This window comes from Amia ocellicauda, chromosome 9, assembly GCF_036373705.1.
Source record: "Amia ocellicauda isolate fAmiCal2 chromosome 9, fAmiCal2.hap1, whole genome shotgun sequence".
Lineage (NCBI taxonomy): Eukaryota > Metazoa > Chordata > Actinopteri > Amiiformes > Amiidae > Amia > Amia ocellicauda.
The window spans coordinates 41,502,650-41,530,425 of NC_089858.1; the positions used below are offsets into that span (position 1 = coordinate 41,502,650).

Consider the following 27,776-nt stretch of genomic DNA (forward strand, 5'->3'; position numbering starts at 1 on the left):
AAGTAAAGGTTATGACTCCGTCTAAACAATAGGCATTAGGCAGACTAATTTGACACTAACATCTGGAAATGTATTTGCACTTGGGTAAATGCATTCAGAACAACACACGCTTAATTTTTAAGAACAGTGGGGGAATTTCCTGGATCCAAATATTCGTGATTCAATCGGTTATTGCTTGTTACAAACCGTTTTTAAAGCAAACGTTATATTGGTAGGGATCGCATCATAGGTTTGTCAAGTGAGAGAAGTATTTAATAAAATAAAAGCTCAATTTTCCGCGCTTCTAGTTGTCGGACTCCGAACAGGTGCACCTTGCATTAGGAACTGAATGTGAAACCCTTGTTTCCACACCGTGACACCACACTGGGTAACACGGAGGATGCTGCAGGAAATAACAGTAGGTGTACTACTTCCATTTATACATGCATTTCTGTGTTTGTAACACCGCTTTAAAGCATTGTATACGCTATCGTTTGAATGTTTTACTTTCCTTCCATACAACGGACGTTTTAATTGACGCATGCAAATCTAAGGCTTGTTGTTTTCCGTTTTAAAATTAATGAAAGCCATTCGGTGAAACTGAACTGGTGAAATACTTCTCCAGAGACTAAAGGGAATATCCCCTGCAGTTAAGATCAGGAACATCTTCAATATATAAAAGTTGATCGACATCTTTCAGCTTCTGTAGTTCTGCGCGGTAAACAGAGGTACTTTGTATTTGTGATTTTTGTAATTCATTTCACCTATCGCCTAACCACGTTAGTATACATGGAAAAAATCTGGTCACAAACTATAATGTATGCCATTGTATTAATATTTGTTTTGATTTAACAGTTTGACTTGGAGGATGTTTATCCCAGTAATCTATTGCCCAGTGTCAGACCTAGGCTGCATCACCAGACATGATACGTAACAGTGTTGATTGTTTGGCGTTATAACTTTTGTGGCATTGCTTACAAGTTTGTTATGCATTATAATGCTGGCATGGTTTTTCGTAAATTAACTTTCACATTCCCCTTTGTTCTGGACAAATCATGTTCATTGCGTAATTTAATAGTGTATATATTATTGCATACATTGACATTTTCCGTGTCATGACGCTTGCTAACAGCTATTAATGATATCTTTGACTGTTTTGTCCCGGGCTAAATGTGTGGTATTCCTGCAGTCTCTTATCGTCGAAGGCGCTGCCGTGAGCTAACATGCTGTTGAAAGAGATTCCCCGCGATGCCCTAGTGCGACCTTTGACCCGGAACGAAGTGGTGGGTCTGGTGGTCCGACTAACCATCTTTGGAGCCGCGACCTATTTCAGCATCAAGTGGGTGGTGGATGCACTTGACCCCACACGCAAGCAGAAACTGCAGGCGAAAAAAAGGGTAAGGTACAACAGGAATGACTCCATTCTTATTAGCTTAGGAGGGTGATTTCATTGACACAGAGATTTGGTTTTGTATGTCAATTCAGCCATCTGTTCTAGGTCTGACTCATTTGCCCCTTTATAAGATGCCCCTAAAACCTTCAGGGAGCTGGTAATCAAAGCCTAAAGTCAACTCCTGGCTTAGAACATACATGGGCAGATGAGTTGTTCTAGAGGAGGTGTAGTAGGCTATCAACACTGTGCCGATGTCAGGTTTCTCTGTTGTGTGCAGGCAGAGCAGTTGATGAAACAGATTGGGGTGGAGGGGATTAAGCTGAATGAATACGAGATGAACATCGCTTCACATCTTGTGGATCCTCGCAGTATGAAGGTAATCCTTAGAATGACAGCCACAACATTGCACTTCTATTCATCTCGTACCGGTTTCATTAAAAAAAAAAAAAAAAAAAAAAAAAAATGGGCAAGAAATCACTTTAAATTACTGATTTTAAAAATATGTCTTTAGTGAATTCAGATATTCTATATTCCCAAGTTAGGGTTGTATCTGTAAACAATGTCAGGTAGAATATTTTCTTTACCACATAATACAACTTGCTGTAAAGTGGCACCTCTTGTACCAAAATGCATTTAACATGAGTAATGGAGGAAAAAGAAAGATGTAGTTGGAAAACGTACTTCTTATATTCTTTATATGTATATTAATGGTTTAATGTTGTTAATTCTGTTTTGTCTGTAAAGCTTTAAAGTAAATTGAATCTATACAGTAAATAGTTTATATTCTCCTTTCTGGGAGCTACTTTATACTTATTTTTTTACTTTTTAATTATTAGTTTCTTGGATTATATACAACTATTGTCTTTTGGTTAATCGATAGACAGACTGTGGTCTTTTGCTGGTGCTGTAGGTTTCCTGGAGGGATATTGCCGGGCTGGACGAGGTGATCACTGAGCTCCAGGACACTGTCATCCTGCCCTTTCAAAAGAGACACTTATTCACAGGCTCCAAGCTCTTCCAGCCGCCCCAAGGTGACACCATCCATGACCTGAACCAAAAAAAGAAAGATCAAATGCCACATGTTCACTGTCACTATGTGTCACAAAGTGGAGGGGGGTTGCTATTCAAAATGTGTGGGTCCCTCATTACATCCTTTTGATTCAGGCAGTACATTATTGATCATAATATTGCCACATGCACTTTTGTTCATGGTGTCCTTAGAATAAACCCCAAAAGATTCCAAATACATTACATTGTATCACCTGCTATAGTCTACTACTGGCAGAGGGAGAATCCCAATACCTTCATAATATATAGTGCATGTCCTTTTACATAGACTCAGGAGAGAATAACACTTTCACTTTTATAGATGCTCTCTTATTTGACTTGTATCAGACAGCTCTTAGTGCTAATCCTGAAATGTGTTCTTGGGATGAAAACTTTTTCGTGAATACGTGGATTCCTGTTTTTTTTTTTTTTTTTTTATGGACGAAATATACCAAGACAATCACATATACAGTGGGGGAAAAAAGTATTTGATACCCTGGTGATTTTGTACGTTTGCCCAGTGACAAAGAAATGATCAGTCTATAATTTTAATGGTAGGTGTATTTTAAAAGTGAGAGACAGAATAACAACAGAAAAATCCAGAAAAACACATTTCAAAAAAGTTATAAATTGATTTGCATGTTAATGAGTGAAATAAGTATTTGACCCCTTCGACTTAGTACTTGGTGGCAAAACCCTTGTTGGCAATGACAGAGGTCAGACGTTTCTTGTAGTTGGCCACCAGGTTTGCACACATCTCAGGAGGGATTTTGTCCCACTCCTCTTTGCAGATCCTCTCCAAGTCATTAAGGTTTCGAGGCTGATGTTTGGCAACTCGAACCTTCAGCTCCCTCCACAGATTTTCTATGGGATTAAGGTCTGGAGACTGGCTAGGCCACTCCAGGACCTTAATGTGCTTCTTCTTGAGCCACTCCTTTGTTGCCTTGGCTGTGTGTTTTGGGTCATTGTCATGCTGGAATACCCATCCACGACCCATTTTCAATGCCCTGGCTGAGGGAAGGAGGTTCTCACCTAAGATTTGACGGTACATGGCCCCGTCCATCGTCCCTTTGATGCGGTGCTGTTGTCCTGTCCCCTTAGCAGAAAAACACCCCCAAAGCATAATGTTTCCACCTCCATATTTGACGGTGGGGATGGTGTTCTTGGGGTCATTCCTCCTCCTCCAGACACGGCGAGTTGAGTTGATGCCAAAGAGCTTGATTTTGGTCTCATCTGACCACAACACTTTCACCCAGTTCTCCTCTGAATCATTCAGATGTTGGCAAACTTCAGACAGGCCTTGCGGGCGCTGCAGGATTTCAGTCCTTCACGGCATAGTGTGTTACCAATTGTTTTCTTGGTGACTATGGTCCCAGCTGCCTTGAGATCATTAACAAGATCCTCCTGTGTAGTTCTGGGCTGATTCCTCACCGTTCTCATGATCATTGAAACTCCACAAGGTGAGATCTTGCATGGAGCCCCAGACCGCGGGAGACTGACAGTTATTTTGTGTTTCTTCCATTTGCGAATAATCGCACCAACTGTTGTCACCTTCTCACCAAGCTGCTTGGCGACGGTCTTGTAGCCCATTCCAGCCTTATGTAGGTCTACAATCTTGTCCCTGACATCCTTGGACAGCTCTTTGGTCTTTGCCATGGTGGAGAGTTTGGAATCTGATTGATTGATTGCTTCTGTGGACAGGTGTCTTTTATACAGGTAACGAGCTGAGATTAGAAGCTCTCCCTTTAAGAGAGTGCTCCTAATCTCAGCTCGTTACCTGTATAAAAGACACCTGGGAGCCAGAAATCTTGCTGATTGATAGGGGATCAAATACTTATTTCCCTCATTAACATGCAAATCAATTTATAACTTTTTTGAAATGCGTTTTTCTGCATTTGTTTGCTCTTATTTTGTCTCTCACTGTTAAAATACACCTACCATTAAAATTATAGACTGATCATTTCTTTGTCAGTGGGCAAACGTACAAAATCAGCAGGGGATCAAATACTTTTTTCCCTCACTGTGTATATATATATATATATATATATATATATATATATATATATATATATATAAGACATTGACATCGTTTGAATACTGTAGCATGTACACTACTGGTCAAAAGTTTTAGAACACATAAATTGTTCTAGTTTTTATTGTAATTTACACAGTTTAATGTCTTAATGTACTCTGAAATTAATGCATAGAACAAATAAACAAATGGAGATAAAATAGAAATCATGGAATCATTTTGTTTAACAAAATGTAACCCCTTAAGCTGATAACCCCCTCTGGTACCCTTAAAAGGCACCAAATCTGTGTGCTTCTCTTTAATCCCATGTGTATTCTTCACTGTTGTGTTTGCCCAGTGTTTGGTATCCCATGAAAATGGAGACTTCAAGCTTTTTAACGATGTGAAGTATTCTCTGATGTGAAAAAATTGTATTTTGTAACCCCCATTCTGAAACGGGGGGTGGGGGGGATACTTGGTCTGAGCAACAATACAGAATCTCAGAAAATATTGACAATTATGACATATTCTGGAATCAGACAGTCTACTGATCAAAACAAGTCCATCCACGTTTTGGTAGAAGCAACACACACCCGTAGAGAGCTCAAAATGTCAAGATGGAAAATTGTTTGCAGTGTACTAATACACAATGATTTTACATAATTGGATTTGAACTTCTTTGTGTTTGATAGAACATCAAATAATATATACTGCATTCATATTTAGGTTGTTCTGAACAAAGCAAGCCTATTTGCAAATAACTCTGACCGAAACAGAGTGATCTGTGACCGTCTGAATGAGACCCCCCTGGGCTCTGAATGATGGCGGGCAACATGGAAACTGTAAATCGGATGTGTTTGAGAATGAAACGCGCTGGTAACCAAGAGAGTAAGCTTTAAAATGGTGTGTGCACTTTAGGAATACAGTGTAACTTCTATGCACAGGAGCTGTTCGTAACACTGCCAAATAATGCTTAACAAGGGTGTAGTAACACAGCATGTAACTCTGAAATGTATATTATTTTTCAGTTTTGGAAACCTAAACTTTTTTTTGAACCTCTGGCAGTTTACCGCTTACCTTTGCACCATTTCAGGTTATTCACTGGACTTGAACTGCCTACATTTCAATAAAAACTGGAAAAATGGGGGTGTTCTAAAACTTTTGACCAGTAGTGTACCTCACTCAATAATGGGTTAATGGTGGTGTGGTGGGGAGGAGTGTAGGGAGAGTGCATAAAAGGTGAAGTGAGGCAGGATTAACGAGTCCGTGTGTGAGTGTGTTCAGTCCCTGAGACCTGTGGGTACTGCATAGAAGTGAAAACCACATAATGGACATGATCCCGTGGTTAGTATGCAACTTACTACTACCTCTGCAAGTCCGTTGCAATTTAACTATTAATAATAATAATATTATAATATATGAAAAAGTAGGCTATATATTGTTGAGACTGTAGAAGGGAGCCTTTTTATTATAGTTAACTAAAATGTCAAAGTTACTGACAAGGCTACTACTTTCAGTATAGTCTTTTTCAAATGTTACTGAACACTGTTACTGTATATTCATCAAGGGTTTTACACCGATTCACTATTTCCAACACTTTTTCTGTATTGAATAAAATACAAATTAAAGTTAACTGTAATGCTTCTACTGGACGTTTAACCTGTTTCATGCAAGTAAAATCAGTACCTATAGGCTACATGCAAACGTGTTTTTTGAAAAATAAATAAAAACATGATTACCTGTAAATATATATATAATATAGTAGTAGTTAATGTGACGGCATCATAAATTATGCAAATTAGCACCAACTTGTTTGCAGAGTGTTTTTTCAAACCACCATTTTCATCCCTTGCCCTTACAGGTGTCTTGCTCTATGGGCCCCCGGGCTGTGGGAAGACCTTGATAGCCAAAGCCACAGCCAAGGCCTCGGGCTGTCAGTTCATCAACCTGCAGGCCTCCACGCTGACGGACAAGTGGTATGGAGAGTCGCAGAAACTCACTGCTGCAGTCTTTTCCCTGGCTGTTAAAATCCAGCCCTGCATCATCTTCATCGACGAGATTGGTAACCTTTGCTAAATGTCTGGCCTTAAACTTGCACAAATAAGTAAGAGATTTTTAAAGGTTCCATTTGTGTCTGATTTGGAGGGGTACTTTGTGATACCATTCTGAGTAGCAGGATTATTCAGAAACCAAACTCTACTCTCTGTTTGGAACAGCTCTTCCTGCATAGTTCTTAATATTAGACTAGTGTATGCCACTACAGGTCTTGCACACAAGTGAATTTCCTATTTATTAATCATATCAAGGAGCTGGTTGTGTCTTCCAGATGGGATCTTTAACCAAGGTCCTGATGACACTGGTGACATTAAACACCTCCTGGTAAAAAACTGAGCTTTGAAAATCACATTGCACTTTATGATGTCAATTTTCTATCTTAACTATGTTTAATTCTTCTCTCCACTCGTCTACCGTATTCAGTGGTAAATTGACCGTATTTTCAGATGGTTTTGTTTTTATGCCTGGTTTCCCAACTAGACTCCTTTTTGCGCAATCGCTCCAGTCTGGACCATGAAGCCACAGCCATGATGAAAGCTCAGTTCATGAGTCTGTGGGATGGACTGGAGACTGGCTCAGATTCCCAGGTATAACACATTCCCACTGGTCTCTTCCCTAATATATGGATTCTGTATCATATAGACCTGCTTCTAAATTTCCATAAAAAAAATTGTGTATGGAATAGGCAATTGTCTTTTTAAACCTCCGTCAATTTTGGAATCACTTTTTTTTTTTTTTTTTTTTTTTTTTAATGAGTTTGATACCGTATTGTATTACCTGTTCTAACTTTGGAGAGGTGAAGACAGTAAGTAAACACTTTTGACAGGGTAGAGGAAGAAAAATACATCCTCCAATAGTTGATCTATTTCATTTGTACCATATTTTATCAGTAAAGAGCATTTATTTCCCCTTGGGAGAATCCAATTGGACGGTATATTCTCGTATCCATTGCATGAGCCTAGTTTATTTATATAGAGGACTTTAAGATACCCCTTTCTGGAAGTTAATGGGATTAGTCTATTGGGCATGTTTTTGGGGACCAATTCATATTCTGTCTTGTTAAACCATCAAACTTTACTTGTTACCTGTGCATCATACTACGCTACTGACAGACCTGAAACAACCTTAAGGTGTATTAAAATGGGGGAAGTCAGCTGAGTGAGATTTTTTTAAATGTCCATGGACACTACAGTACTAAACTAGTGCCGTTTTTGCTGCATGCTTTTGGCCAGTTGCACGACACAACTTAAGTAAATGCTTACGCTTACTTGAGTTTAAGGGTGTCTTGTAGAGTAATACAACAATCTCAATACACTAGTTAAACTTCCTAAACATTAGTGCTTATGCATCAGACTATACCAGTAATACCACAGCCAACATCCCCATAATATCTCCGTGATGTCATGTGCAATGTGATTGAACTAATATGCTCCTGATTTTAGCACTTTTAATCATGGTACTGTAACTTCTTCTGTACTTATGACTGCCATACCCCTTGGTACATAGGAGGGATGGAACCTTATAATGTTCGGCACTTGCCTCCTTTCTGCTAGGATGTGTGCTTATTGTATTTTGCATTTGTTGTATTTACTGTACTTTGTAACGCTTTGACAGACAGAAATACATACAAATCTGTTATGCAGAAGGCATTATATGCAAAGGATGCTGTTTCGATGCATTTTAATTGCTAGGTGATGGTGATGGGAGCCACAAACAGGCCTCAGGATGTGGACCCGGCCATACTTCGCAGGATGCCTACAACCTTCCAGATCAACCTACCTGTAAGAATGAACTTGCATTCAGTCCCACTCCAAGCCGGCAAATGTGTTGATTGTTCTTTGTTTTACACCTTCATATGTTACCCAGATTGGTAGTTTAAACTATTCCAGTCCATTTTGTTATTCTTATTTTTAATGTGTATAATACAATATGTACATGCTACGTTATTCTGACTTACTTACTTATCTAGACTTGCATGGAATGCCAAGCTTTGTTGATTCGCAATGAAGTAATCTGCTGCTGGCTGCTTCAAAGAAATGGCAACTGGCAGGTATTGTAGGATACTGCAGTAAACTAAATATCAGTATATGTCTAAAATATCGAAAAATCTGTATATGTCTGTATAATTTGTATATTTCCCCTTTCACAAGGCTGATGGCAGTGGGGCCCTGTGTTCTTAAACCAGGAACTGAAATACAGTGAGGGAAAAAAGTATTTGATCCCCTGCTGATTTTGTACATTTGTCCACTGACAAAGAAATTACAGTAATCCAATGTAGATGTAAAAAAATCCGTATATCAATTTCTCAGTGTCATGTAATGAGAGGAATTGTCTTAGTCTAGCAATGTTTCTAAGCTGGAGGAAGGAAGATCTCGACCTATTCTGAATGTGTGATTCAAAGGATAGATTTAGATCACAGATGACATCCAGGTTTCCTGCCATCTCCTTAGGGGAGAAATTAAAGTTATCATTACTCAATTTTGTCGGTGTACAGTGAGGGGAAAAAAGTATTTGATCCCCTGCTGATTTTATACGTTTGCCCACTGACAAAGAAAAGATCAGTCTATAATTTTAAGGGTAGGTGTATTTTAACAGTGAGAGACAGAATAACAACAAAAAAATCCAGAAAAACGCATTTCAAAAAAGTTATAAATTGATTTGCATGTTAATGAGGGAAATAAGTATTTGATCCCCTATCAATCAGCAAGATTTCTGGCTCCCAGGTGTCTTTTATACAGGTAACGAGCTGAGATTAGGAGCACTCTCTTAAAGGGAGTGCTCCTAATCTCAGCTCGTTATCTGTATAAAAGACACCTGTCCACAGAAGCAATCAATCAGATTCCAAACTCTCCACCATGGCCAAGACCAAATAGCTGTCCAAGGATGTCAGGGACAAGATTGTAGACCTACACAAGGTTGGAATGGGCTACAAGACCATCGCCAAGCAGCTTGGTGAGAAGGTGACAACAGTTGGTGCGATTATTCGCAAATGGAAGAAACATAAAATAACTGTCAGTTTCCCTTGGTCTGGGGCTCCATGCAAGATCTCACCTCGTGGAGTTTCAATGATCATGAGAACGGTGAGGAATCAGCCCAGAACTACACGGGAGGATCTTGTTAATGATCTCAAGGCAGCTGGGACCATAGTCACCAAGAAAACAATTGGTAACACATTACGCCGTGAAGGACTGAAATCCTGCAGCGCCCGCAAGGTCCCCCTGCTCAAGAAAGCACATGTACAGGGCCTGAAGTTGCCTGAAGTTGCCAATGAACATCTGAATGATTCAGAGAACTGGGTGAAAGTGTTGTGGTCAGATGAGACCAAAATCGAGCTCTTTGGCATCAACTCAACTCGCTGTGTTTGGAGGAGGAGGAATGACCCCAAGAACACCATTCCCACCATCAAACATGGAGGTGGAAACATTATGCTTTGGGGGTGTTTTTCTGCTAAGGGGACAGGACAACAGCACCGCATCAAAGGGACGATGGACAGGGCCATGTACCGTCAAATCTTGGGTGAGAACCTCCTTCCCTCAGCCAGGGCATTGAAAATGGGTCGTGGATGGGTATTCCAGCATGACAATGACCCAAAACACACAGCCAAGGCAACAAAGGAGTGGCTCAAGAAGAAGCACATTAAGGTCCTGGAGTGGCCTAGCCAGTCTCCAGATCTTAATCCCATAGAAAATCTGTGGAGGGAGCTGAAGGTTCGAGTTGCCAAACGTCAGCCTCAACCTTAATGACTTGGAGAGGATCTGCAAAGAGGAGTGGGACAAAATCCCTCCCGAGATGTGTGCAAACCTGGTGGCCAACTACAAGAAACGTCTGACCTCTGTCATTGCCAACAAGGGTTTTGCCACCAAGTACTAAGTCGAAGGGGTCAAATACTTATTTCACTCATTAACATGCAAATCAATTTATAACTTTTTTGAAATGCGTTTTTCTGGATTTTGTTGTTGTTATTCTGTCTCTCACTGTTTAAATACACCTACCATTAAAATTATAGACTGATCATTTCTTTGTCACTGGGCAAACGTACAAAATCAGCAGGGGATCAAATACTTTTTTTTTTTCTTTTTTCTACAGAATAGCAAATATTGCAATTTTATGGTCGGAAATCTATCTGCTGTTGCTTTTAAGCGAAAGATTGCCCAGATCAAAGCCCAGATGATGCACATGCAGTGAAGAAGCGGCAATCTGTACATTCAAAACTATTTAATAAGCATCTGTTCTTTAACAATATTGATGCAACAGTGCACCTAATTTCACATAATACAAAGCAACAATTACACAGAAATCTGAAGAGGAACTGTTTATACATTCAGGGAATCTGATGATCTAGAGAGCGCATGATATCAGTTGTGTATTTGTAATCCAATGATCTAATGGGCATGTTGTTTGTGTTTTTCCTCTAAAGACCCAAAGGCAAAGACAAGACATCCTTAAGTTGATTCTAGCTGGAGAAAATGTAAGTAGTTTTAATACTTATTTACTTTTGTTTCCAAGCAGGCCTACATCAGCCCTCCTCGGTCTGTTTGTTAACCCTGGGTAACTGCAATTAAGCAGATATAGATCTCTTCTGTTCCCCTTGAAGATTTGTACTTGAGTCACCTCTTTTGCTCATTAATGCTAAAAAATCTTGATTAAAGATCAATGATTGCGCCGAGCTGTATCCTTCTAGCCTTAGGTGTCACCTACAATCTTACCTCTTAGGTACCCAGGGTGACGTATAGCTCACGTACAGAGGTCTGGTAAATTTGGATAATACATTATTTCCACGTCACACTGGGATGCTAAGAGTTAAACAATAGACGTATTATTCATGTGTGTTAGGTTTGAGTGCATTTAATGATGGTAATGAAATTCATTATATTCTACAATGTTATTCCCTCTAAACAACTGCTGAATGTTGTTGGAGTAGACATACATGAAATGAATACATTCATTTTGCCTTTCTCTTGGCTTAAGGACTTAAGCATTATCTTTTAAAGAATAAAGTTAATGTTTCTTTCCTAAACCACTGCAGTGCACATTTTTTGAGCATAATTTGCTACCTCATTTCAGTTCCCTACAAACTGCTTTGTCATGTATAGTGTGACACTGGAGTAAGGGGGGGTTAGGGGTTACAGGAATAAGGGGGGTTAGACTGGCCTGTGATATTCAGTGTCATATTTTATTAACAGAACACACAAAGCAGAAATTAAGCAGATGGTCTATTGTTCCCCATAATGGAACTGACCGACTGTGCACACTATTATCAATGGCAATATGCATATGTACTTATTGTATATGTATTTATTGTTATATAATATTTAAAATTTAAACCGAGTGGCTTTTCTTTTCTTTTAAATCTTTTTATATCTCTGTTTGCACATTGTAGTTATCTGTCAGGTGAGAAACAAAGAAGAAATAGCTGAATCCAATACAATCCATGAAAATCGCACAGATCACATTAATAAGATATGCCACAAAGAATGGTTGTAATGATCAGATTGAAAATGTTAGAGACCAACGCTTTCACCATGATTGCTCTTGACAAAGAAGAGAGAAGTGGATTTTTCTTCATGTGAAATCACTGTTCCTTTACTCAAATGGCAAAAAAATAATGATCTGTGTCACAGTAAAGATAACCTAAAGTGAAGTATTCATGTAATACTGAATCTTAAGAACATTTCCTTTGCTGCTTTTTTTTTTGCCAGGTTTGTGTTCAAATGCTCTTTGGGATGGTACTTACTACTATCTATTGAGCTAAGAACTTCTAAGCCTAGACCCTAGCCCCACTTCTAACCATTCACTTAGCTCAGTCAAGGTCACCAGTTTATGATCCTTTCGGACATTTTCAAAACTGTCCTCTTCAGAGGGGTAACAAATCCTGCACAGGTAAGTTTTGATTGAATTCAGTTGGTACAGGGTGTGCTTAGAAGGTTGTTTCTTTTTTTTTATATAATCTTAAAAATGCAGATGGGGTTTCAACCAAGGCCTACCATTAGGTCAGTGATTTTCAGGCTCACTATCGTTTTCAGTCTGAATCTTGCAAACTGTCTTGATGCACTTTGTTGTTTGGGTGGAGTCCTGTTGACATTTTGCTTGATTTGATACGAACCCAAGTCTGGTCTTCACCCCTTTTGCAGCTCAGTAACGCGATCAACCTAAAGGAGATTGCGGAAAAGACAGAGGATTACTCTGGAAGCGACCTGAAAGAGCTGTGCAGGGACGCAGCGATGTACCGTGTGAGGGATTACGTACGTAAACAGCAGATGAAACAGATTGCCCAGCAGCTACAGGAGGGCGAAGAAGAGGAGCGGTGAGGAAATACTCCTTTTAGATCATAGACTATTCCTATATTCCCCCCCGAACCTTCAGTGGCACATTTTGTTTAAGTTTTTGTGTTTCGTGCTATCAAATTCACTGACTGATTCATGTTATTTTTGCATTTAGACTCAACACGCTTGCTTATGCTACAGTATTCATCTTCTTACCTTGAGTTCATGGGTGCGTGGAATTACGATCTTGAATATTACACTCGCTATATTAAGATTTTTTAAAAGCAATGGAAGTGAATGAATGAAATAGTTATTAAATGTTTGAATTACACACTAAGAACATAAGTGAATGTGGATATATATATATATATATACACACATATACATGCATGCATGCATACATACATACATACACACACACAGGGTTTCCCGCAGCACTATTATAATAATAACTGTTGTGTATTAACGTGCTGTGCTGTGCCGTTAAGTAGAATCAAAACACCTAACAGATGTTAAATGCGCCATTATAAACCTGGATGTGTTAAATCTACCTGAATGAATCTATCAAATTTTACAGCGCATGTGTTGCGTGATGACAATAACTTGTGTTATTGTTGTTATGTGACAGTAGATAATACTCTGTATATGTATATGTATGTGTATATATATATATATATATATATATATATCTCTATATCCCATAACTGTGTTTATCTACTGTCACATAACAACAACACCACAAGTTATTGTAATCACGCAACACTTGCGCTGTAATGTGTTGCATTCTGTGGGCTTCATGAAGTCTATTCTGCAGGCTTGAGTGTATTTCGTGCTTTTTCATCAAAATGTAATTTGACAGCCAGTATTTATTTTGTGGATTGTTTATACAGGCATAATAGGCATTTTTGTATTGTTTATTTATTTATTTATTTAATATAGACCTACTCAGGTATTTTATTTAGGTCAGGTAAAACAAAAATCATATTTACCATGATAGCTTGCATTTGGTTTTTGTTAGTTTTGCAAATTTATTGATTAAAGAAAGACATGTTGTTTGAATGTCTTTGGTCTTATTTTATAGCTTGATTGGAGAAAAACAAGAAGTATCGAGATATTATTTTTAAGTCATATCGCCCAGCCCTACCTCAAAGCCGGTTATAATGTTTCTTTAATGGAAGACTATGCTTGCATTTTGTAGGTTGCAAAGGCATTCTAGGATCTACAAGTGCAGTCTAACAAGAACATCAGTTGTGCTCAAGTGTGAGGATTTTGTTATTTTATGCATTCTTATTTCAATAAAATTATCCCTTCTGCTCCAGATTACTTAGATATTTGTAGCTCTTTTATTAATCTTACTGTAACTACTTGTTACATAAACCTACTCTGCTCCTCAGTACACACCAGGGATGGCACACTATTGTGTTTTCTACTTGTTTTAGCTCATTTTGTACTAGGATGACATGTATGCTTAATGTATTCTCTGTACTTTGTATTGGTTTGGAAATGATATTTGTGAAAACTGTAAGTAACCCTGCATAAGCAAGTCTGCTATTAAATAATAGTATCAGGAAAAAAAAAATCCTAATTAAACTGCAGTTCCAATTTTAAAGACAAAAGGTACTGACACATCTGATTTGCAGGATGTAGGCCATGTCCCATCCTGGAAAGTATTGTAATTGGTGTTTTTGTGAATCCCATAATATCTTAGCTTGGGTGTTTCTGTCTTTTCAAAGGCCGGTGGATGAAGACAGACTGCGGCCTGTCACCCAACTGGACCTCCTCTTTGGGCTGGAGAAGATGAAGGAGTCTAAGACTGCCACCGTGTCCCAGTGTGTCCTGCGAGATGTGCCCCTTGACTAGCCCTGTCCCTCCTCTCCACTGTTGCTCCATGTGGGACTGTGAAAGGGAGTGAGCTCTCAGTCATGCAAGTACACTAGGAAATATTTCTAGACCTCCTGTGGGGCTGTTCTCAGATTTTAACGCCTGCTTTTTCTAAAGGAATGAAGCAGCCTTAAATTAGCCAAGGGATACCAATTTATTTATTTATTTATGTATGTATGTATGTATGTATGTATGTATGTATGTTACTGTTTTCTGTCAGTCTTTCTGTCAGCCAAGGTTACAACCAGCATTTATGAGTATTTTTCTTATACTTTCCTCCATGAAGACACTTATATGTATGTCTGTGTGTGTATGTGTGTCTGAGAGAGAGACACTTAGATGTCTATATGACTTGGGTCTTCTAGGTCCTCAGTGGTATAACAACACTCACTGGTTAGATAGGGATCGGTGGTGCATTTTTCTGCCTTTACTCCACTGAGTCAGAGTGTTGTGATGTTGCAGTGTCTTTGACTAAACATTACATATCATGGGGAGGCCAAACAAACAAACACACACACACGCACACTTGGCTGATCTTGGCTTTGGAGGGAAATTCAAGCTGGTTGTTTTGAAAGACTCTAGACCAGTGGTTCCCAAACAAAAGGCAACATACATTTTCTTGCATTTGAAATATAACAACTTGCACTCTTACGGGGGGTGGGGGGGTCAATACCAATACAATTGCAATACCACTATAGAACACTTGACACATTTTAAATTGTTTTAATATATTCATGTATATATGTTTTTTGGCGGGGGGGGTGGTGAGTTCAGTTAAATGTGATCATGTACAGGATGGAATATCAATCAAAAAATTAAAGTCATAGCCAGCAGATAGGGACTAATAGTGGAGGATAAACCATGGTCTGCAGTTTCACTGCTTCAGGTGCAAGTTATAGCACAAAAGAAAGAAAAAGTGCATATAGAGCTTATATCATATCACTGGTTTCAATCTTTCCACTCTGATTTACTAATTATTATTATTATTATTATTAATAATAATAATAATAATAATAATAATAATATTATTTTAAATTAATGGTGCATAATGATATGGTATTACTGCCATTATAGCCTGAAGTCATATTTTTGTATAAAGCTTTTGTGTATATAATTATTGTTATTGATTTTACATTTCAGACCTAACTAGTGTAAGTCAATATGTCAGGCCCGAAAACAGGATGTAGTCAGTCACGGGTCTGCACAATATCCATCCAAATTGTACATTTTATTTTAATAAAAGGTGCCCCAGTGTAAACTCCGGTTCCAGCAATGAACAAATGAAGGAACAGTTTAGAACAAAACAACAACAAAACTTTTTGCAGTTTTGAATGTCTGTGTGTGCATGCTCCCTGCATTCTGTTATTTGTCTGAAGGTCAGAGATGTGACTTTTCAGCCTTAAAAAGGTGGAGTGCCGTCAATTTTCTTTGGTCCAAAATCCTCCAATATCAACCATCAGCATTCCCAATCAAAAACTAACGTCCTTTTATAACCCATATGCTTTTTTTTTTTTTTTTTGGCCAGTGTGTATATTCAGTTTCCATAGCACTGATCTCTTGAAAGAAAGCTTCTGCTGTGACAATTGTACTTTTCACGAGCCTTCCCATCACCTACAAGTGGGAGGATACTCTCAGCCTCCAAACCGCATTGTTCGTAAGCGTTGAAGCCTGAGAACAATTATGTGGCTCTGTTCAACTTCACAGAAGGAACAAAAAATCACAATAGTTAATTTTAAAAACCCTGTACATGGTGACCACTAGATGTCACTATTGTGTTTTTAAATCTGCTTTTCTTGCACTTGCAGTCTTCAGTTTTGGTCTTCCCGTTAAAGCTGTGTAAGATGTGAATTTTCAGTTAGTGTTTCAGGATAGGGTCTCAAAGGGAGGGGGAAGGACTAATACTGAAATTCCTAGAACAGCGGTGAGATATTTCTATTGGTTAATCAGCAGGAATTAATTGATTGACGGTGCAAAAGGAGAGTTAATGTTTTAATGTATAGATGCCCTAATTGTGTTCACGCCTTTGATTTGGAGAGTTGTCTCTTCCTTAATTTCCAAATTTGCCCTAAACTGATGATTCATTCATCACAAAAGTAAAAGTAAAAATAAAAATGAGTTTTGCCTATCCCCTTTCATCAGTCAGTGTGAACGTAGTAAACTGGATATGAGTAGTTTCATGCATCTTTGCATCTAATCCAACATTTTTTTTTTTTTTGGTAATGTTATGAATTTTCATTTTACAGCCATGAAAGGTGATGAATGATGAGGACGGCCCATATTAAGCACTTTCAAAAATGGCCCCATTTCCTAGCTCTCTTTCATTTCTGTATTCACCTTAGCACTCCCCCAGCTGGTTAGCCTGCCAGTAAAGTGGTCACAGCAAGATTATTTGCATTGCATTGCTACAAGTGGTTTGCTGATATTTGAACAGATTCTCATTTGCATCGACAACACAGCCAAGAGGCTCAGCACGCTGCGGCAGATAAATCATTTACAACGGTAATAAAATAAAATGACAATAATTATATATATTCCAACGATTGAAAAGCAGCACGTTTTCAGCTCAAGACAATTTGTTGCCAGCTGGCCCATCTAGTTATGTCCAGTTGTGATCAGGTTTGGAATGGGGTTTAAGCAAGTTCTGATTTGGGAACATGAGTCAAAAGCTAAAGCTAGTGTACAATTTATTTCACTGTCTGCAGAACTTGCCTAATCAGGTTAAAACACCATGGGGTAAAATCCACATCTTCACATGACTACCTCTTTCCTTCACCTCTGAAGCAACGTCAGTTCCCACACTGAGATATTTATTTATTTATTTATGCATTTATACATGTATTTATCTGCAGAGTAAAACCTTGATACTGGGTTATAAAAAGGTTTGGGCATATGTAGTTGTAGTCAGAAGTTTTCACATACCCTTCATTTGAAACTGTTGTGTGATTCAATAAATGTTTATGATGCAATACTTATCGACCAGTTTTTTTCACTGATAAATACATATGGATTTATTTATATTTAATTATACACATTTAATTATCGGAGTGTGTTAAAAGTGGTCTGTTTCCAGCCGATGGGATTGAGTTTAACTCTGGGTGGTGTAAACTTGGGACTGCGACTCCAAGTAAAGAAAAAGAAAACTTAATGTGCTCTTTTATTTCCATGTATGTATGTATTTAATTTGTTTTCCAATCTCTACTACTGAAAAGACAAAAGAAAATTAGGAATACGCAGTTATATTTTTACGTTTGAAAGCTCAAGAATTTCGGAAATTCAGCTCCCTAGGAGATACCCAATACCCACATTGAGATGCCAAGAGGAGGTACAGTGAGGGGAAAAAAGTATTTGATCCCCTGCTGATTTTGTACGTTTGCCCACTGACAAATAAATGATCAGTCTATAATTTTAATGGTAGGTGAATTTTAACAGTGAGAGACAGAATAACAACAAAAAAAATCCAGAAAAACGCATTTCAAAAAAGTTATAAATTGATTTGCATGTTAATGAGTGAAATAAGTATTTGACCCCTTCGACTTAGTACTTGGTGGCAAAACCCTTGTTGGCAATCACAGAGGTCAGACGTTTCTTGTAGTTGGCCACCAGGTTTGCACACATCTCAGGAAGGATTTTGTCCCACTCCTCTTTGCAGATCCTCTCCAAGTCATTAAGGTTTCGAGGCTGACGTTTGGCAACTCGAACCTTCAGCTCCCTCCACAGATGTTCTATGGGATTAAGGTCTGGAGACTGGCTAGGCCACTTCAGGACCTTAATGTGCTTCTTCTTGAGCCACTCCTTTGTTGCCTTGGCTGTGTGTTTTGGGACATTGTCATGCTGGAATACAATGCCGGCTGAGGGAAGGACGTTCTCACCTAAGATTTGACGGTACATGGCCCCATCCATCGTCCCTTTGATGCGGTGCAGTTGTCCTGTCCTCTTAGCAGAAAAACACCCCCAAAGCATAATGTTTCCACCTCCATGTTTGACAGTGGGGATGGTGTTCTTGGGGTCATAGGCAGCATTCCTCCTCCTCCAAACATGGCGAGTTGAGTTGATGCCAAAGAGCTCGATTTTGGTCTCATCTGACCACAACACTTTCACCCAGTTCTCCTCTGAATCATTCAGATGTTCATTGACAAACTTCAGGCCATGGTGGAGAGTTTGGAATCTGATTGATTGATTGCTTCTGTGGACAGGTGTCTTTTATACAGGTAACGAGCTGAGATTAGGAGCACTCCCTTTAAGAGAGTGCTCCTAATCTCAGCTCGTTACCTGTATAAAAGACACCTGGGAGCCTGAAATCTTGCTGATTGATAGGGGATCAAATACTTATTTCCCTCATTTAACATGCAAATCAATTTATAACTTTTTTGAAATGCATTTTTCTGGATTGTTTTTTTGTTATTATGTCTCTCACTGTTAAAATACACCTACCATTAAAATTATAGACTGATCATTTCTTTGTCAGTGGGCAAATGTACAAAATCAGCAGGGGATCAAATACTTTTTTCCCTCACTGTATATTTTAAACATAACCAGTTTTTTTTATCTGTTGGGGATGGGCAGCAACCTTTAAATGTACCCAGTCATTTAATTTCCACATTTTATATATGTCAAAACCACAGTTAATCACCAATAATTGAAAGGTGAAAACCAGAAATATCCTGCATTTTATTTTCCTTTTTTTTTTTCCTGTCATTTTTTCAAATGCATCCATTAAACTCATTCATTAACTCAACTAGATAGCCATGTAATGTATTTTGTGCTGATGTTTGCAGGCTTTGGTTGTTAGCTAGGTTCTGTTTATATTTATAATTAAGGCCTACTTATAAGAGAGATGGATTTTTTTAGTGAGATTTAAATCATATCCTTTTCTGATCAAATTAAAACTCATCTTTGCTTAGTCACTATAAGCAGGCAGCTTCATAAAAGGCACATCCAAATCTTCTGGAATATTGCATTACTTTAACATGTTATAAATTGGTTATCTAATATTAAACATGTTCTTTTCCATTTGAAGAAATGTTTGTCAGTTCAGAACATATTCAAGTCTGCATTGGAGAAACGCGAAAGGAAATCGACCCCATTACCCCCAAACACACAGACTACTACTTCCTGAGCTGCAGGTTTATTTGAATTGGAACACCCTTGGAAAGTAATTGTGAAACCAAATTAACACCACAAAGCAAAACTGCCTATACATGCCTTTCATTATCAGCAGCGTCTCCCCTCTTGATCCCTCTGCATTTGCCTACTGTAGCACTTTACTCCAAAACCAGAGCCAGTGTGTTTTGGTCACGGGGGTAGCCACCTACGTTCATGATCTTTGTATAGGGGTTAAATTTCAGACTTTACACTAGGGGAAGAATTGAAGGAAACTCCAAATCAAATGATGATGACAATGAATGCAGGCACTTGAACTTTCCTAAGATCTAGGTCAGTGGTCCTCAGCCCTGGTTCTGGTGCATGTTTTTGTTCTGGCCAAGCTCTTGATTTCTTAGTTAAATCCTTTATTGAACTAACCAATAATGTGCTTAATTAAGTAGTTTCCATTATGAAAAAGTTGGAGAATTTGAGTATCCAGCTGTTTAAAATCATTCAAAAGCTCTGAGCAGGCATAATACTGAAAAGAGAGCTCACTTGGGTAGATCAGAGAAAATGACCACAGTTAATTGTATTCAATTTTGACTCCATCTGAGAATATTTTTTTTGTCTCAAAGGAAAGTATTGAAAACTCCCCAAGCCTGGACAGGGGGTTACATTTATAACCCCAGTAGACTAAGTTTGTAATTATTTTGCATAGGAAAGCAAAACATTTGTTTGCCAACATTTATTTGCTGGAAAACTGCAACAATACATGTCGTTAATGTAATTGTCAAATTGTCTTTGCTTTTGTTGTTTGCACAAGATTCTTCCATGGGTGAAAACATCCCAGGGATTTATTAAGGGAACCTTGTACTACCTCTGTTGAAAGGTTAAATTACTTCTGTGGAATAAGTACATTATCATTGTATGGCTAGTTACCATGTGTGTTCTTGTATCATGTTTCATTTTACCATTTACAACAAATGTCTCGAGCATTACTATATAGGCTGTTTTTTTTTCTCTTCTACCTCCATAGAGTATCCTATTTTCCATTTGCAGTGTGTTTTCATTTAGTACATTGTGTGAATTCTTTGATTTTGTGATGCAAATTGATGTATACATTTAGACCACCCACACACACACACATGTTCACAAATGTTTTTGGGGTGGGGGGATAAAGTATCAAATAAAGTTCTAGGAAAGATGGTAAGAAAATGCAATATCTGTGAAGACACATTCGAAGTAATAAACCATAATAATACCATAAACTCCATGTGCAGTGTGTCAAATTATTTGTCTTTTTTTCTTATAAAATAGTATTTTCTCTTTCTAGTGTTTAGGCATTAATGCTTTCAAATGTTGACGAACATTAAATTCCTAGTTTCCTAGTTCAATTAATCAGAGGTCACTTTAAAAACAAACCGGAGAATAAGGTAAGCCAAAAATATTTGCTGTGGGTTTTCGAGTTGGCAATACAACCGCTAGCTTAACTTCTCTAGAATTTGTATGCCACCATCCCTAACATTGGGAAATTTAAATGGTCAGTCCAGTGACAGGAAGGGTTGATTGCTTTTTCAGCCAATTGTGGTGATCAGGCTGGAGTTTCTGCCTGCAGCTTGTAAAGAGGATAATCAGACTATGCACCCAGATCACAAGCTGGTAGAAAAAAGCTTCAAATAACAGGTAAATGTGAATTTGATAGCGCTGGCAAATCACATTTTTGGTCAATGGGAGGACCCTGAGAAATTCACTGGATAGTTTGAGTGTTCTCGTAACCAACCTACCTGTCAGTTGTGAAAGCTCAGGTTTACCACTGCAGTGAAAAGGATCTAAAGAAATTATTATTATTATTATTATTATTATTATTTATTTATTAGCAGACATCTTTAGCCAGGGCGACTTACAAAATATAAGTGCAATACAAAGTGCAAACATACAGTGCAGTTCAAGGCATAAAACATATTACAAATTCCAATTTACATACTACAGTGCAATTCAAAGCATAATACATTTTACAAATTCCAATTACGACATATGAGGTCTTACATCCTGGATTGTAAAAGCTGATGAGTGCAGACAAGATATTAGGTCACAGTCAAGGGCCAAGGGAAAGGGAGCATAGGGGAAATCAAAACAAATATGAGTACTAGTAATGCAAGGCAAGTAGTATGAAAAAAAAAAAGTGCTATCTTACAGGAGAGTTAATGACTAAATTACAAGTAGAGTCTGAAAAGATGTGCTGGAAGGAGGTCAAGGACTTGGCTGTTTTGACTTCAGTGGGAAGGTCGTTCCACCACTTAGGGGCCAGGGATGAGAAGGAGCGGGTTCTGGAGGAAAGAGAGTGCAGAGCAGGCAGGGTTAGTCTTTTGGCACCGGAATCTGGAATGGGGAGATGAGGGTCTGGAGGTTGCTTGGGGTAGTGTGGTCAAGACAACGGTAGGTGAGGGTCAATGACTTTAAATGAATGCGTGCTGGTATTGGGAGCCAGTGGAGCAGTGGAGTAGCGTGTGCAAATCGTTGGAACAGAGAGAATTCCAGACGAGCCGCAGAGTTCTGGATGAGCTGGAGCAGGCGGGTAGTAGATGCAGGCAGGCCGGCAAGGAGGGAGTTGCAGTAGTCCAGGTGGGAGAGGACCAGGGACTGGACGAGCAGCTGAGTCGAGTAGTTGTTGAGGTAGGGTCGGATTTGGCGTATGTTGCTCAGGAAGAATCTGCAGGTGCGTGTCAGCGTGGTGATGTGCTGGGTGTAGGAGAGAGCAAGATCGAGGGTGACTCCTAGGTTCTTAGCGGAAGAAGAAGGAGAGATTGTCATACACTCACCTAAAGGATTATTAGGAACACCATACTAATACTGTGTTTGACCCCCTTTCGCCTTCAGAACTGCCTTAATTCTACGTGGCATTGATTCAACAAGGTGCTGAAAGCATTCTTTAGAAATGTTGGCCCATATTGATAGGATAGCATCTTGCAGTTGATGGAGATTTGTGGGATGCACATCCAGGGCACGAAGCTCCCGTTCCACCACATCCCAAAGATGCTCTATTGGGTTGAGATCTGGTGACTGTGGGGGCCAGTTTAGTACAGTGAACTCATTGTCATGTTCAAGAAACCAATTTGAAATGATTCGACCTTTGTGACATGGTGCATTATCCTGCTGGAAGTAGCCATCAGAGGATGGGTACATGGTGGTCATAAAGGGATGGACATGGTCAGAAACAATGCTCAGGTAGGCCGTGGCATTTAAACGATGCCCAATTGGCACTAAGGGGCCTAAAGTGTGCCAAGAAAACATCCCCCACACCATTACACCACCACCACCAGCCTGCACAGTGGTAACAAGGCATGATGGATCCATGTTCTCATTCTGTTTATGCCAAATTCTGACTCTACCATCTGAATGTCTCAACAGAAATCGAGACTCATCAGACCAGGCAACATTTTTCCAGTCTTCAACTGTCCAATTTTGGTGAGCTTGTGCAAATTGTAGCCTCTTTTTCCTATTTGTAGTGGAGATGAGTGGTACCCGGTGGGGTCTTCTGCTGTTGTAGCCCATCCGCCTCAAGGTTGTACGTGTTGTGGCTTCACAAATGCTTGGCTGCATACCTCGGTTGTAACGAGTGGTTATTTCAGTCAAAGTTGCTCTTCTATCAGCTTGAATCAGTCGGCCCATTCTCCTCTGACCTCTAGCATCAACAAGGCATTTTCGCCCACAGGACTGCCGCATACTGGATGTTTTTCCCTTTTCACACCATTCTTTGTAAACCCTAGAAATGGTTGTGCGTGAAAATCCCAGTAACTGAGCAGATTGTGAAATACTCAGACCGGCCCGTCTGGCACCAACAACCATGCCACGCTCAAAATTGCTTAAATCACCTTTCTTTCCCATTCAGACATTCAGTTTGGAGTTCAGGAGATTGTCTTGACCAGGACCACACCCCTAAATGCATTGAAGCAACTGCCATGTGATTGGTTGGTTAGATAATCGCATTAATGAGAAATTGAACAGGTGTTCCTAATAATCCTTTAGGTGAGTGTAGATTCCAAGGGGATTGAGCTGGAGAGATCAGCAGAAGGTGAGGAAGAGGGGGGAAAAAAAGAGGAGATCCCATTTTGAGAGGTTGAGCTTGAGTTGGTGTGAGTGCATCCAGTGCATCCAGAGGTAGGAGGAGAACCAGGTGAGAGCAGTCCCAGAGATTCCAAGGTCAGCGAGGCAGGAGAGGAGGATGGAGTGATCGACAGTGTCAAATGCTGCAGAGAGATCAAGGAGGATGAGGACTGAGTAGAGGGAGGCCGCCTGAGCACAGCTGAGGGAGTCAGTGACTGCCAGGAGTTCCGTCTCAGTAGAGTGAACTGTGTAGAAGCTGGATTTCAGAGGATCCAGGAGTGAGTGATGGGAAAGAAATGCAGAGAGCTGACACACCGGCTAATTTAAACTGGAATTTAGACAATACATTTACAAGGCTGTTGTGATGGCAGGACTGCTAAGAGTACAATTAATGTCTGCTTTAAATCTGAATACAGACAATGACCATGCCAGACACACATCGTTACACTGATCAATAGCTCGCAACAATGCTAAATAATAACAACAGCCTACAATGTAACTGCTTCTGATTTACATAAACTGTGTGTCAATCTAAGGACAAAGTCAGTTGCTAATTAACTAACAGTCACTGCTGTTACTACAATACAGGTGCAAAATATATATAACTCTTAGCCTAACAGGAAGTATCCCCCATTGCTGATAGGCAGTCATGCTTTTCCGCAACTGAATTTAATTGGTTTGCATTTCATGTAGTCAAGGGTTAAATCAGCAAGAAGTTAATGACCCTGAACTTAGTCTAAACAGAATAGTACGGAGAATTTTATTGTCTTTTCATCTCGTCACTGTTAAGAGGTTAAATGGTAGATGCGAAGGTCCTCCAGGACTTCCCCATTTGTGGGAATAATTGCCCTGACGTGATTCGCTCCTTACATTCAGGTGTAATGAGAAGTTGCTATTGAAGAGGTCCTCCGATCCACAGATAAATTTAAAAAGCAGACGATGAGAGGAAAAAAATGACATTGAAAATTACATTGGTTCTTCATAATGAAAATGAACATTAAAGATGCATGACTGTCACCTTCACATTTTTCTCTCCAGGTAACCGGCCAAACTCACTTCTGCACATGTTTTTAGCAATTAGTTAATTCAGTGTCCCTTGATGCCTTCCTCGGCTAGTACAGTAGAAGTGTTTATGGTTCAAAATGTATGATGGTAATGTTTTAATTGTGGGGGTGGTGTTTGTGTTTTAAGAGGTTTACATCTGCAGGCAGTTTATTTGCCCCTTTTACTTTACTTTGGTCGACTAAATATTTTTGCCAGGAAAATAATAAGACATCAGAAATTACTACATACATATACACCAATCAGCCATAACATTATGACCACCTACCTAATATTGTGTAGGTCCCAATACAGCCCTGACCCGTTGAGGCATGGACTCCACTAGACCTTTGAAGGTGTGCTGTGGTATCTGGCACCAAGACATTAGCAGCAGATCCTTTAAGTCCTGTAAGTTGCGAGGTGGGGCCTCCATGGATCGGACTTGTTTGGCCAGCACATCCCACAGATGCTCGATTGGATTGAGATCTGGGGAATTTGGAGGCCAAGTCAACACCTTGAACTCATGATTCATCAGACCAGGCCACCTTCTTCCATTGCTCCGTGGTCCAGTTCTGATGCTCACGTGCCCATTGTAGGTGCTTTCAGCAGTGGACAGGGGTCAGCATGGGCACCCTGACTGGTCTGCGGCTACGCAGCCCCATACGCAACAAACTGCGATGCATTGTATGTTCTGACACCTTTCTATCAGAACCAGCATTAAGTTTTTCAGCAATTTGAGCTATAGTAGCTCGTCTGTTGGATCGGACCACACAGGCCAGCCTTCGCTCCCCACGTGCATTAATGAGCATTGGCTGCCCATGACCCTGTCGCCGGTTCACCGCTTTTCCTTCCTTGGACCACTTTTGATAGGTACTGACCACTGCAGACCGGGAACACCCCACAAGAGCTGCAGTTTTGGAGATGCACTGACCCAGTCTTCTAGCCATCACAAAAGTCGCTCAGATCCTTACGCTTGCCCACGTTTCCTGCTTCTAACACATCAACTTTGAGGACAAAATGTTCACTTGCTGCCTAATATATCCCACCCACTGACAGGTGCCATGATAATGAGATTATCAGTGTTATTGACTTCACCTGTCAGTGGTCATAATGTTGATTGGTGTACATACAGCTCTGGAAAAAATTAAGAGACCTTAATTTTTTACACAGCTGTATTTACAAAATCAGATTTTTTTTTTTTAAAGAAACACTTTAATTTTTCCACACATATTGATGGACTAAATATGATGCTAATAACAAATCACCTGATTATAAGAAGATGAACTGTTTAATAATAATAATAATAATAATAATAATAATAATAATAATAATAATAATAATAATAACAATAATAATAAATATATTGTGCATTAATTTCTTGATGTTTTTACATGTTCATTTAATTATAGAAACCCAGTCACTTACTCCCTGCTGATGTAGCCCTTTGTCTGTACCGGGGTTGATTAATTTTTTTTTTATCATAACAGAGCTCCTACACTATGCTAATACTTAATTAATTCAATACGTATCTGTTCAAAATACATTCCAAACCTCCCTCTCTCTCCGCATATCAAATGGTTACCAGTTACCCAGAATGACTGAGGAGAATTATTTCTGCAACAATACAAACAAGATCTAATGAGGCTGCATAAGTGAAATACACGTACACCATTTTTTTATATCACCCCCCTCCCCCACCCCCACTTCTTTTATTTTTTCTGTGTTTGAAGTGTACTTGATCCGAAGACAGGAGGGTGAGGATCAATCCGCTATAATGTTACAAACGAACCTCTGGGGCCAATAAGCACATTTTAATGAGAGCTAGACTTTATGTTTATTTAATGTTTTGCTACAGTGACTTGATTTCCAACACTCTACAGCCTGCGTCGTATTCCTCCGAGATGCTCATTCAATTTTTTGTTTAATGATGCAATACGTATGGTGCTTCTTTATAATATTATAGGTCACTGGAAATGAGCTGTCACTCCCGGCAGCCTGAATTACTCGGCATGACATAATGCCAGTCCAGGAAACGAGAGACAATGAGAGATACATAATTACTAATTGGCCATTTCCTTTTTCTGAGTTTGCATTTCTTCATCCTCTAATATAGAAAAACATTTGTGAACATGACAACCCTTGAACGTTTGTGATTCACTCGCAGATTATCTGTGATGCGTTTTAATTAATTTGTGAATTGCTGTTATCTTGCAGTGGATGTCTGAGATAAAGAGATGAGGCTTAATTGGCCTTCTCTGGTGTTGGGCTCCAGCCCCAGTCCTGGAGAGCTCAGATCCTGTAGGCTTTGATAGGCATCTTCAATAAGTGCAACAAAGATTCTCTTTGTCTAAAGAGGTTGTTCCTGGAGGCCCACAACACTTTTTTTGTTTGTTTGTTTTCCTAACTCTTGAAAACTAATTAATTGGTTCAATAGTCAATTAATTCATTAAGAGCAAATGCTCCATGTTTAAAGTGCTTTTTCAAATGCAAGGATCCCGTGGAAAAGTTCAATCACATCTTAAATGAGACATCCATAAGAACGACAGGGTTTGATTTAATGTGCTAGCCTTTCCGTGTCCCTATCCAATGATGCTTCATAAAGAATAGACAAGTGTTTAGAATATCTCTCTGCTAGGGCTAAAAAAAGGGAATATTTAAATTTAAAAAAGTAAAATGTCAGCAAATACCAATTTCCCCATTTAGAGCACATGCACAGGGCTGGCATTTGAATCGGGTTGTTAGGGATTATTTAATTTCATAATGTCTTTCTTTGGCATTCTCTGTCGCAGTGAAAAATGTCTTTGTTATTTTTTCACTGTGGTTGAAATTGCTCCAGGTGTGTAGTCCATCAAAGATGATTACTATATGTTGTTCAAAATCGTTTCTTGTTAGGAAGCATTGTATTTTGCATAGTACAGAA

At 39.2% G+C, this 27,776-nt stretch overlaps 1 protein-coding gene across 2 annotated transcripts; it reads left to right on the forward strand.

Moving 5' to 3' along the window:
• The first annotated feature begins 241 nt into the window (after positions 1 to 241).
• atad1a (ATPase family AAA domain containing 1a) lies at positions 242 to 15,435 on the forward strand. 2 transcript variants are annotated; one of them, XM_066714513.1, is made up of 10 exons: positions 242 to 397; positions 1,169 to 1,376; positions 1,650 to 1,748; positions 2,283 to 2,403; positions 6,292 to 6,492; positions 6,966 to 7,072; positions 8,177 to 8,266; positions 10,903 to 10,953; positions 12,617 to 12,789; positions 14,482 to 15,435. In XM_066714513.1, the coding sequence occupies exons 2-10, from the start codon at positions 1,203 to 1,205 to the stop codon at positions 14,606 to 14,608; spliced, it is 1,143 nt and encodes a 380-aa protein (XP_066570610.1). In that variant the 5' UTR covers positions 242 to 397; positions 1,169 to 1,202; the 3' UTR covers positions 14,609 to 15,435. The 2 variants fall into 2 exon arrangements, with proteins under 2 accessions (XP_066570610.1, XP_066570609.1); XM_066714512.1 differs by lacking the exon at positions 242 to 397 and adding an exon at positions 412 to 707.
• The last annotated feature ends 12,341 nt before the right edge of the window (positions 15,436 to 27,776 follow it).